Here is a 13,499-nt window from a genome sequence, read left to right as displayed (position 1 = left end):
GCCTAGTTGTGTGCTATTAGGCTTTGCTAACAAACCTGAATCAGGCCCTTAGTATCTTGGATATCTGTGGGGATTACATTATGTTAACAAGCCCTTATAATAATGTGGCATTCCCATGAAAAGGGACGTTTTAGGACGATTGACAGCAATTACCACAGTACATTACGAAATTGGCCCCTAAGAGTCAAAAGTTTCTGGGAATGCACATTAACTTGGTGCTAGAAGCTTCTATGCCTGATTCAGAGGTGCACACAAACCACATACATAGCCAAGCAAGCCATGCAATTGCACAATGTGCCTGCGTCCAGTGTCTATGCAGCAGACTTGCTGTGATACTGCTGAAAATGTTCTTCCCAAGATGGCCACCACTTCAGAGCAGACAGATGCTAGAGGTCCAGTATGACCTCTAGTTCCTGAGAAAGGCACAAGTCTGAACAGCAGGATCTTGAAGTGCTGGGACCGCTGACCTTCCAGTGAGAAGATGCTGCAATGAATCCAGGTGACTGTGGGCAGGTAGGTAGCCAGCATTTCTGGGTACCACTTTACTGTGTGGCATAATTTGTAAGGGGCAATATTGTATAGGGCATAAGTCCCCTCCCAACAGTGATGTAACTATAGCGGGTGCAGGGGATGCAGCTGCCACGGGGTGCGGCGGCTTGGTGGGGGGGGGGGGGGGTGGAGGTGGGAGAGAAGGTCAAAGGCAATCCCACTGCACCCTCTGAAAAACATTGTTTTCTTAATTTTTTGGATTTCTTTTTACTTACTGCTGCCGCACCAGGGGATTTACTGGAAGGGAGGAGGGAGGCGGAGGAGCTTGTTCTACAGAATCACTTTAGAGGGTGCAGTGGGATAGCTTTTGTTCCCCCGCCCCACCAAGCCACCAAGTCATATGCTGCATTCCCTGCACCTTGCATAGTTAGAGGGTCTGGCCATGTCTGTCCGTCTATGCCCCCTCTTATCTGTCAGTCTATGCCCCCCCATCCGTCCGCCTTTTTATATATATATATATATACAGTAGGTTGTTTCGTAAGTGCCCAGTATTATCCATAAACCACGCTACGCACATATACATCCAAGATTATGTTTTTAATCTGATTTTCAAATTGCTGGGGCAAAATAGGACAACCAAGGATGGGGTCTCACATGTCACACTGCTACCTGTACATTTAAACAAAGGAAACATTTTACACCCAGGTTTATTTGCAGCATAAGCATTTTGCATTTGCATACACTCACTGTAATTATAGACACTTTATTAAACTGTGGTTCTAAAACAGGATCTAAAATGTATGTAATTTGTTTGTAAAACGATTTCTCAAAACCAAATTTATTTTTATGGCTGTAAAAAGAAAGCTGGATATTCAGACCTGAACGCTGCCGCGTGTTCACACGCTGCAACCAGGTGGTTTGCACATGCACATCGGGGTGGGGCGGGACCATTTACAGGGGGGCTGCGTGACGTCACATGCAGCTGCTCTAGAAAAAAAATGGTAGAGGCTGCGCTTCCAGGGGTCAACCTTAGTTCCAAAGTGTCCGCAATGTAATTGCAGACGCATTGGGAGGAGGCCTCTCGCATGCTGGTCGGTCTTGCCCTAAGCTGGGCGGCCCCCAGCATGTGAGGAGATGAATGCAGATCTGGCTGCGTATGCAGTGATCTGCGTTCATCTCTGAATAAGGTCCAAAGTGTTTTAAAAGGCTTTGTGATACCAACTTTGCTCATCTAGCTGCTTTCTATAACTATGACTTTTCTTTATGTAGCTACTTACATAATTATGTCTTCATTTGAATAAGTGCACATTGCTTATTAAGTTGTGGTTCAGGTCACAGGTGGACGTAGTGGCAGTAGCTGCAGGGTCTGTGTGGTAATGCTGCGGCCAACAGGTGTCCTATTGAGATGCCCACCTGCTGCCTCATGAATCCACCGATGTGCACAGAAAGATCCACCATCGATTGGACATCCGTCGTGCCAACGGACTTTGGAGCAGCACTATGGTTGCTTAGACTATCCAACGAAACTGTATCTTTTGACGCAGTCCCTGACACTGACCAGCGGTGCAAGTGTGTGGGTACGGGTGGGTACGGCGTACCCTTAAGAATTTAGCCGTGGGTACGCCGTACCCACACCGACGGGCCGCCGCTCCCCGTCCCTCCCTCCCTCCATCTGCTGCTCACCGCTACCGATGTGAGGGTAGGAGAGCGCAGCCTGCGCCTCTCCTGCCCCTCTGTGTCTTTGCTCAATTCAGTGCCGCCGGTGAGCCAATCAGAGCTCGCGGACCGGCAGCGGACCGCGAGCTTTGATTGGCTCACGGATCGGCGCTGAATTGAACTGAGACTCCTGCACCCGCCGCAGACTGAGGGGAAGGAGAGGCGCAGGCAGTGCTCTCCTCCCCTCACACAGACACTGAGACACACACAGGAGAGGAGCAGCAGTGGTGAGCAGGAGGGGAGGGGAGAGGGGGTACATGTGTACCTGGCACTGGGGGCATATCTGGCACTGGGAGCATATCTGGCACCGGGGGCATATCTGGCACTGGGGGAGCATGTGTACCTGGCACTTGAGGCATATCTGGCACTGGGGAGACATGTATACCTGGCACTTGAGGCATATCTGGCACTGGGGGGCATGTATACCTGGCACTGGGGGCATATCTGGCACTGGGGGGACATGTGTACCTGGCACTGGGGGCATATCTGGCACTGGGGGGACATGTGTACCTGGCACTGGGGCATAGCTGGCACTAGGGACACATGTGTACCTGGCACTGGGGGCATATCTGGCACTGGGGGCATATCTGGCACTGGGGGGACATGTGTACCTGGCACTGGGAGCATATCTGGCACTGGGGGCATATCTGGTACTGGGGGGACATGTGTACCTGGAACTGGGGGCATAGCTGGCACTGGGGGACGTGTGTACCTGGCACTGGGGGCATATTTGGCACTGGGGACATATCTGGCACTGGGGGGATGTGTGTACCTGGCACTTGGGGCATATCTGGCACTGGGGGGACGTATGTACCTGGCACTGGGGGCATATCTGGCACTGGGGGGGACATGTGTATCTGGCACTGTGGCCATATCTGGCACTGCGGGGACATGTGTACCTGGCACTGGGAGCATATCTGGCACTGGGGGCATATCTGGTACTGGGGGGACATGTGTACCTGGCACTGGGGGCATAGCTGGCACTGGGGGATGTGTGTACCTGGCACTGGGGGCATATTTGGCACTGGGGGCATATCTGGCACTGTGGGGGCATTTGTGTATCTTGCACTGTGGGGCAATGTCTATCTGACACTGTGGGGGCATTTGTGTATCTGGCACTGTGGGGCAATGTGTATCTGGCACTCTGGCACTGTGACGCAATGGGTATCTGGCACTCTGGGGGCATTTGTGTATCTGGCACTGTGGGGCAATGTGTATCTGGCACTGTGAGGCAATGGCTATCTGGCACTGTGGGGCAATGTGTATCTGGCACTGTGGGGCAATGTGTATCTGGCACTATGAGGCAATGGGTATCTGGCACTGTGGGGCAATGTATATCTGGCACTGTGGGGCAACGTGTATCTGGCACTATTGGGGTCATATGTGTATCTGTCCCTCCCCCCATATGTGTATCACGCCCCCATTTTCATTGCTCACGCCCCATGTGGCATTTGGCCACACCCATTTTTAGCGTGCGCGCCTTCGGTGTACCTTGGCACTGGGGGCATTTCTCTATCTGGCACTGGGGGCATATCTGGCACTGTGGGGGCATTTGTGTATCTTGCACTGGGAGGCAATGTCTATCTGATACTGTGGAGGCATTTGTTTATCTGGCACTGTGGGGCAATGTGTATCTGGCACTGTGAGGCAATGGGTATCTGGCACTCTGGGGGCATTTGTGTATCTGGCACTGTGGGGCAATGTGTATCTGGCACTGTGAGGCAATGGCTATCTGGCACTGTGGGGCAATGTGTATCTGGCACTGTGAGGCAATGGGTATCTGGCACTGTGGGGCAATGTATATATGGCACTGTAGGGCAACGTGTATCTGGCACTATTGGGGTCATATGTGTATCTGTCCCTCCCCCCATATGTGTATCATGCCCCCATTTTCATTGGCCACGCCCCATGTGGCATTTGACCACACCCATTTTTTGTGTGCGCGCCTTTGGTGTACCTTGGCACTGGGGGCATTTCTGTATCTGGCACTGGGGGCATATCTGGCACTGTGGGGGCATTTGTGTATCTGCCACTGGGAGGCAATGTCTATCTGACACTGTGGGGGCATTTGTGTATCTGGCACTGTGGGGCAATGTGTATCTGGCACTGCGAGGCAATGGGTATCTGGCACTCTGGGGGCATTTGTGTATCTGGCACTGTGGGGCAATGTGTATCTGGCACTGTGAGGCAATGGGTATCTGGCACTGTGGGGCAATGTGTATCTGGCACTGTGAGGCAATGGGTATCTGTCACTGTGGGGCAATGTATATCTGGCACTGTGGGGCAACGTGTATCTGGCACTATTGGGGTCATATGTGTATCTGTCCCTCCCCCATATGTGTATCACGCCCCCATTTTCATTGGCCACGCCCCATGTGGCACTTGGCCACATCCAGTTTTTGGTGTGCGCGTTTAAGACATTTTTTCTACTTGCACCACTGACACTGACACACCCTATGCTGTTAGCCACACACCCCTGACACCGCCCAGGGACGCCCTTCGAAATTGCATGGATCCCCATACAACTCTGATCTGCGTCCTTGGCAGTAAACATCGGGACACATGTGCATTGTGTCTCGGATGCACTCTCCCAATGGTTTATTAGCGTCCACCTCTGAAGCACCCCCTCAGGCTTTTTTTAATAGTTTTTCCCATGTGCAATGTTTCTGAAGTAAGTGTGAGTTTTTCCTTCTGTCTTGGACATTAGCAAAGATATTTACGTGACTTAATGGGGTTACATAATTTCTAGGTAAGCTAGTATTCTTAAATAATGTCTGAAATTTTAATTTAGTTCTTTTCCAGGATAACGTCCATAGCATAGTATGATATTTTCAAAATTTGACAAAAGCCATATTGCTCGCTCATTGTTGGGCAAAATTTGTCTACTGGCGTCTAAGCGGGATCTTGGGGACCTCCTGGAGATCAGCGTGGGGTCAGATTCTGTCTTAACGGCAGTGTCACTTCTGTCCATTCTCCTGGATTTTTTATAACCGTCTCCCAGAATGTCTTTTCCTGTTCTGTAGAATCCATCCAGCTGACAGGAACATTATAACTGCTTCCTGGAATATTGAAGAAAAGTTTGATGACATGTTCAAGAAATCACCTCACCTAAGTATAACTGATAATGAAGACCTTAAGCATGGCCACAACGCTTACACAGAGAGGCTATCTGTTGCTAGAGGACACAATAGCAAAAATAGAAAAGGAAACAGTGATGGAAAAAATAGGATTTTAATTACCTACCGGTAAATCCTTTTCTCGTAGTCCGTAAGGGATTCTGGGAGTCCATTTAGTACCATGGGGTATAGACGGGTCCACTAGGAGCCATGGGCACTATAGAAGTTTGATTAGGTGTGCTGGCTCCTCCCTCTATGCCCCTCCTACCAGACTGAGTCTAGGAAACCGTGCCCGAGGAGACGGACATACTTTGAGAGAAGGATATAGAAAACTAAAGTGGTGAGAATTCGAACCAGCACAACCATAACAAGAGGAAAGCCATGCTAACCCAACTTGTAAACAGGAACAGCAACAGCTGAACCAAACAACATACTTAACCAAGTAACAGTGCAACAAAAACGAAGCACCAGGGGCGTGCCCAGTATCCCCTATAGACTACGAGAAAAGGATTTACTGGTAGGTAATTAAAATCCTATTTTCTCTTACGTCCAAGGGGATACTGGGAATCCATTTAGTACCATGGGGAAGTACCAAAGCTCCCAAACCGGATGAGAGAGTGCTGAGGTTCCTGCAGAACTGACTGACCAAACTGAAGGTCCTCAGAGGCCAAGGTATCAAACTTGTAAAACTTTGCAAACGTGTTTGAACCCGACCAAGTAGCTCCTCGGCAGAGCTGTAATGCCGAGACAACCCGGGCAGCCAACCTAGTAGAGTGGGCTTGTACAGATTTTGGAATCGGCAAGCCTGCCGTGGAATAAGCATGCTGGATAGTTAGCCTGAGCCATATACCTTCAAAGTGCGTACAACGTCCAGGGACTTTGTAGTAGCAGAGGCTTCCGTAACAACCGAAACCACAATAGGTTGTTGATGAGAAACGCAGACACCACCTTAGGAAGAAATTGCATACAAGTCCTGAGTTCATCTCTGTCCTCATGAATAATCAAGTAGGGGCTCTTGTAAGACAACGCACCCAGTTCCGACAAACGTCTTGCTGAAGCCAAGGCCAATAGTGTGACGGACTTCCACGTAAGGTACTTTATTTCTACCTCCTGTAATGGTTCAAACCAGTCCGATTGGAGGAACTGCAGCACCAAATTGAGATCCCAAGGTGCCATGGGAGGCACAAAAGGAGGTTGGATGTGCAGAACACCTTTTAAGAAGGTCAGGACCTCAGGGAGGGAAGCCAATTGTTTCTGCAAGAAAATAGACAAGGCCGAAATCTGGACTTATATGGAGCCTAGACGTAGACCCACATCTACTCCCAACTGCAGATAAAGCAAGAAACTTCCCAGATGAAATTTCACCGCCGAATATTGTCTGCTCTCACACCAAGAGACATATTTCTTCCAGTTACGATGGTAATGTTTAGACGTTACCCCCTTCCTGGCTTGGATCATCGTCGGGATGACCTTGTCAGGAATCCATCTCCTGGCTAGAATCAGTCTTTCAATTTCCATGCCGTTAAACGTAACCGCAGTAAGTTTTGATAGACGAATGGGCCCTGTTGCAGAAGATCCTTGTGAAGAGGCAGAGGCCACAGATCTTTGATCAGCATCTCGAGAAGATCCGCATACCAGGCCCTTCGTGGCCAGTCTGGAGCAATGAGGATTGCTTGAACCTTTTCCTTCTTTTCTCTAACGTCCTAGTGGATGCTGGGAACTCCGTAAGGACCATGGGGAATAGCTGGCTCCGAAGGAGGCTGGGCACTCTAGAAAGATTTATGACTACCTGGTGTGCACTGGCTCCTCCCACTATGACCCTCCTCCAAGCCTCAGTTAGATCTTGTGCCCGGCCGAGGTTGGATGCACACTAGGGGCTCTCCTGAGCCCTTAGAAAGAAAGTATAGATTTAGGTTTTTTATTTTCAGTGAGACATAGTTGCCTACCCTCCCGCATCCTGCGGGAGCCTCCCGTTTCAGCCATAAATCTCCTGATCCCCTGCTTTATAGGTCAATTCTCCCGGATTCTTCAGATTCTGTCAGGGGTGACACTAAGGAGTTTCTTTGCAAGAACAGTGAGTTGCTGTAGTTGCTCAGGAATCACTGCTGACGGCTCTCATTACCCCCCTTGTGTATCCCCTGAGAGAGAGAGAGATAGCAGTACCTGATCACACACTCCTCTTATCTGTGCTGGTGTGCACTGACCCATAGCATGCCTCTGCTGCTGCTGCTGCTGCTGGTGTAAGAATTGTTGTTAGTATAATCTTTCTGCAGTTAAACACATTTGTTTAATTAGAGCAGCTGTATCTGTAATGATTTGGTTAATGCTGCAATGGAATGGAAAATAGCACATCCAATAAATATAGGTTGCCTACAAGATGCAGACAATCCAGTGTTCCCAATAAAAATAACATCTACAACACCAAAATAATCATTTACTTATATGTTTAGGGATGAATTCACACACGGTCTACTTGCATTTGGAATTTATTGCATACAGTAGGCATCACATTTACCATGCATATTGTGCTGAGTGAGAAGAAAAGAAATATCACAGCGAAAACATATTGCAAATAAGAAACCCTGTATTTCAGGCAGTAATGTTAGTATCAATACTTGCAAAACTTCCCAAAATATATTGTTACTAATGTTATATAGAAATATCTTGCAACAACAAGCATTTAAGCATAGGCACGCCTATTTGTGGAACTAGACACGCCCTTTGGGTAGAGTTTGACACGCCCCCATGGCGGCACGCCGCGCTTTGCACGGCACATGCTACTGTAATCTCCCTGATTTTAGTTTTCAAAAGTAGGCAAGTATGCAGTGAGACCTGCTGGCAACAGGCTCACTGCAGCGAGGGACTAAGGGGAGAAGAAGCGAACTCGCCTGCTTGCAGCCGGATTGGGCTTCTTAGGCTACTGGACACCATTAGCTCCAGAGGGATCGACCGCAGGCCCAGTCCTTGGTGTTCGGTCCCGGAGCCGCGCCGCCGTCCCCCTTACAGAGCCAGAAGCAAGAAGAGGTCCGGAAAAACGGCGGCAGAAGACATCAGTCTTCACCAAGGTAGCGCACAGCACTGCAGCTGTGCGCCATTGCTCCTCATGCACACCACACACTCCGGTCACTGGTGGGTGCAGGGCGCTGGGGGGGGCGCCCTGAGCAGCAATAGAAACACCTTGGCTGGCGAAAATACATCACATATAACCCCCAGGGCTATATGGATGTATATTAACCCCTGCCAGATTCCATAAAAATGCGGGAGAAAAGTCCGCGAAAAAGGGGCGGAGCCTATCTCCTCAGCACACTGGCGCCATTTTTCCCTCACAGCTCCGTTGGAGGGAAGCTCCCTGGCTCTCCCCTGCAGTCTACACTACAGAACAGGGTTAAAACAGAGAGGGGGGGCACTAAATTTAGGCGCAGTATAAATTATATAAAAGCAGCTATAGGGGACATAACTCAGTTAGTCCCTGCATTATAGAGCGCTCTGGTGTGTGCTGGCATACTCTCACTCTGTCCCCCCAAAGGGCTTTTGTGGGTCCTGTCCTCATTGGAGCATTCCTTGTGTGTGTGCGTTGTGTCGGTACGGCTGTGTCGACATGTTTGATGAGGAGACTTATGTGGAGGCGGAGCAGTTGCCGATAAATGAGATGTCGCCCCTGTGGGCCGACACCAGAGTGGATGGATAGGTGGAAGGTATTAACCGACAGTGTCAACTCCTTACATAAAAGGCTGGATGACGTAACAGCTATGGGACAGCCGGCTTCTCAGCCCGCGCCTGCCCAGACGTCTCAAAGGCCATCAACGCTCCCTCAGATGGCAGACACAGATGTCGACACGGAGTCTGACTCCAGTGTCGACGAGGTTGAGACATATACACAATCCACTAGGAACATCCGTTACATGATCCCGGCAATATAAAATGTGTTACACATTTCTGACATTAACCCAAGTACCACTAAAAACAAAGGGTTTTATGTGTGGGGAGAAAAAGCAGGCAGTGTTTTGTTCCCCCATCAAATGAGTGAATGAAGTGTGAAAAAGCGTGGGTTTCCCCGATAAGAAACTGGTAATTTCTAACAAGTTACTGATGGCGTACCCTTTCCCGCCAGAGGATAAGTTACGCTGGGAGATATCCCCTAGGGTGGATAAGGCGCTCACACGTTTGTCAAGGTGGCACTGCCGTCTTAGGATACGGCCACTTTGAAGTTACCTGCTGATAAATAGCAGGAGGCTATCCTGAAGTCTGTAATTACACACTCAGGTACTAGACTGAGACCTGCAGACTGCTGCAGCGTGGTCTGTACCCCTTTCAAACAGGGATACTATTTTGCGAACATAAGACGTCGTCTTATATATGAGGGATGCACAGAGGAATATTTTGCCGGCTGGCATCCTGAATTATTGCAATGTCCATTCTGTCAGGAGGGTATTGGAGACCCGACACTGGACAGGTGATGCTGACTTTAAAAGGCACATAGAGCCTTTTAAGGGTGAGGAATTGGTTGGGGATGGTCTCTGGGACCTCGTATCCACAGCAACAGCTGGGATGAAAATATTTTACCTCAGGTTTCCTCTAGAGATGTGCACTTGAAATTTTTCGGGTTTTGTGTTTTGGTTTTGGGTTCGGTTCCGCGGCCGTGTTTTGGGTTCGACCGCGTTTTGGCAAAACCTCACCGAATTTTTTTTGTCGGATTCGGGTGTGTTTTGGATTCGGGTGTTTTTTTCAAAAAACACTAAAAAACAGCTTAAATCATAGAATTTGGGGGTCATTTTGATCCCAAAGTATTATTAACCTCAAAAACCATAATTTCCACTCATTTTCAGTCTATTCTGAACACCTCACACCTCACAATATTATTTTTAGTCCTAAAATTTGCACCGAGGTCGCTGGATGACTAAGCTAGTGGCCGACACAAACACCTGGCCCATCTAGGAGTGGCACTGCAGTGTCACGCAGGATGGCCCTTCCAAAAAACACTGCCCAAACAGCACATGACGCAAAGAAGAAAAAAAGAGGCGCAATGAGGTAGCTGTGTGAGTAAGCTAAGCGACCCTAGTGGCCAACACAAACACCTGGCCCATCTAGGAGTGGCACTGCAGTGTCACGCAGGATGGCCCTTCCAAAAAACACTCCCCAAACAGCACATGACGCAAAGAAGAAAAAAAGAGGCGCAATGAGGTAGCTGTGTGAGTAAGCTAAGCGACCCTAGTGGCCGACACAAACACCTGGCCCATCTAGGAGTGGCACTGCAGTGTCACGCAGGATGGCCCTTCCAAAAAACACTCCCCAAACAGCACATGACGCAAAGAAGAAAAAAAGAAGCGCAATGAGGTAGCTGTGTGAGTAAGATAAGCGACCCTAGTGGCCGACACAAACACCTGGCCCATCTAGGAGTGGCACTGCAGTGTCACGCAGGATGGCCCTTCCAAAAAACACTCCCCAAACAGCACATGACGCAAAGAAGAAAAAAAGAGGCGCAATGAGGTAGCTGTGTGAGTAAGATAAGCGACCCTAGTGGCCGACACAAACACCTGGCCCATCTATGAGTGGCACTGCAGTGTCACGCAGGATGGCCCTTCCAAAAAACACTCCCCAAACAGCACATGACGGGCGGGTGGGCTCGGAATTCTGAGCCTTTTCCTCGCACCCCCAGTTGCGGGAGATTGTGAAGGAGGAGATGTTGACAGGTCGCGTTCCGCTTGACTTGACAATTTTGTCACCAGCAGGTCTTTGAACCCCAGCAGACTTGTGTCTGCCGGAAAGAGAGATCCAAGGTAGGTTTTAAATCTAGGATCGAGCACGGTGGCCAAAATGTAGTGCTCTGATTTCAACAGATTGACCACCCGTGAATCCTTGTTAAGCGAATTAAGGGCTCCATCCACAAGTCCCACATGCCTAGCGGAATCGCTCCCTTTTAGCTCCTCCTTCAATGCCTCCAGCTTCTTCTGCAAAAGCCTGATGAGGGGAATGACCTGACTCAGGCTGGCAGTGTCTGAACGGACTTCACGTGTGGCAAGTTCAAAAGGTTGCAGAACCTTGCACAACGTTGAAATCATTCTCCACTGCGCTTGAGACAGGTACATTCCACCTCCTATATCGTGCTCAATTGTATAGGCTTGAATGGCCTTTTGCTGCTCCTCCAACCTCTGAAGCATATAGAGGGTTGAATTCCACCTCGTTACCACTTCTTGCTTCAGATAATGGCAGGGCAGGTTCAGGCGTTTTTGGTGGTGCTCCAGTCTTCTGTACGTGGTGCCTGTACGCCGAAAGTGTCCCGCAATTCTTCTGGCCACCGACAGCATCTCTTGCACGCCCCTGTCGTTTTTTTAAAAATTCTGCACCACCAAATTCAAGGTATGTGCAAAACATGGGACGTGCTGGAATTTGCCCATATTTAATGCACACACAATATTGCTGGCATTGTCCGATGCCACAAATCCACAGGAGAGTCCAATTGGGGTAAGCCATTCCGCGATGATCTACCTCATTTGCCGTAAGAGGTTTTCAGCTGTGTGCGTATTCTGGAAACCGGTGATACAAAGCGTAGCCTGCCTCGGAAAGAGTTGGCGTTTGCGAGATGCTGCTACTGGTGCCGCCGCTGCTGTTCTTGCGGCGGGAGTCCATACATCTACCCAGTGGGCTGTCACAGTCATATAGTCCTGACCCTGCCCTGCTCCACTTGTCCACATGTCCGTGGTTAAGTGGACATTGGGTACAACTGCATTTTTTAGGACACTGGTGAGTCTTTTTCTGACGTCCGTGTACATTCTCGGTATCGCCTGCCTAGAGAAGTGGAACCTAGATGGTATTTGGTAACGGCGGCACACTACCTCAAGAAATTGTCTAGTTCCCTGTGAACTAACGGCGGATACCGGACGCACGTCTAACACCAACATAGTTGTCAAGGCCTCAGTTATCCGCTTTGCAACAGGATGACTGCTGTGATATTTCATCTTCCTCGCAAAGGACTGTTGGACAGTCAATTGCTTGGTGGAAGTAGTAAAAGTGGGCTTACGACTTCCCCTCTGGGATGACCATCGACTCCCAGCAGCAACAACAGCAGCGCCAGCAGCAGTAGGCGTTACACGCAAGGATGCATCGGAGGAATCCCAGGCAGGAGAGGACTCGTCAGAATTGCCAGTGACATGGCCTGCAGGACTAGTGGCATTCCTGGGGAAGGAGGAAATTGACACTGAGGGAGTTGGTGGGGTGGTTTGCGTGAACTTGGTTACAAGAGGAAGGGATTTACTGGTCAGTGGACTGCTTCCGCTGTCGCCCAAAGTTTTTGAACTTGTCACTGACTTATTATGAATGCGCTGCAGGTGACGTATAAGGGAGGATGTTCCGAGGTGGTTAACGTCCTTACCCCTACTTATTACAGCTTGACAAAGGCAACACACGGCTTGACAAATGTTGTCCGCATTTCTGTTGAAATACTTCCACACCGAAGAGCTGATTTTTTTGGTATTTTCACCAGGCATGTCAACGGCCCTATTCCTCCCACGGACAACAGGTGTCTCCCCGGGTGCCTGACTTAAACAAACCACCTCACCATCAGAATCCTCCTTGTCAATTTCCTCCCCAGCGCCAGCAACACCCATATCCTCCTCATCCTGGTGTACTTCAACACTGACATCTTCAATCTGACTATCAGGAACTGGACTGCGGGTGCTCCTTCCAGCACTTGCAGGGGGCGTGCAAATGGTGGAAGGCGCATGCTCTTCACGTCCAGTGTTGGGAAGGTCAGGCATCGCAACCGACACAATTGGACTCTCCTTGTGGATTTGGGATTTGGAAGAACGCACAGTTCTTTGCGGTGCTTTTGCCAGCTTGAGTCTTTTCATTTTTCTAGCGAGAGGCTGAGTGCTTCCATCCTCATGTGAAGCTGAACCACTAGCCATGAACATAGGCCAGGGCCTCAGCCGTTCCTTGGCACTCCGTGTGGTAAATGGCATATTGGCAAGTTTACGCTTCTCCTCCGACAATTTTATTTTAGATTTTGGAGTCCTTTTTTTACTGATATTTGGTGTTTTGGATTTTACATGCTCTGTACTATGACATTGGGCATTGGCCTTGGCAGACGACGTTGCTGGCATTTCATCGTCTCGGCCATGACTAGTGGCAGCAGCTTCAGCACGAGGTGGAAGTGGATCTTGATCTTTCCCTAATTTTGGA

At 49.5% G+C, this 13,499-nt stretch overlaps 1 protein-coding gene across 1 annotated transcript in view; it reads right to left on the bottom strand.

Moving 5' to 3' along the window:
• Nucleotides 1-1,067: 1,067 nt before the first annotated feature.
• SYTL1 (synaptotagmin like 1) overlaps nt 1,068-13,499 on the bottom strand; it is a 178,993-nt gene continuing 166,561 nt past the window's right edge. The window contains exon 15 of the mRNA XM_063954701.1: nt 1,068-5,264. Within this exon, the coding sequence (XP_063810771.1) occupies nt 5,128-5,264 (137 nt within the window). The 3' untranslated portion in view covers nt 1,068-5,127. The remainder of the gene's footprint in view (nt 5,265-13,499) is intronic.

Source organism: Pseudophryne corroboree, chromosome 2 (genome assembly GCF_028390025.1).
Source record: "Pseudophryne corroboree isolate aPseCor3 chromosome 2, aPseCor3.hap2, whole genome shotgun sequence".
Classification (NCBI taxonomy): Eukaryota; Metazoa; Chordata; class Amphibia; order Anura; family Myobatrachidae; genus Pseudophryne; species Pseudophryne corroboree.
Note: the sequence above shows the minus strand (reverse complement) of the source record. Positions and strands in the feature narration are given on the sequence as shown.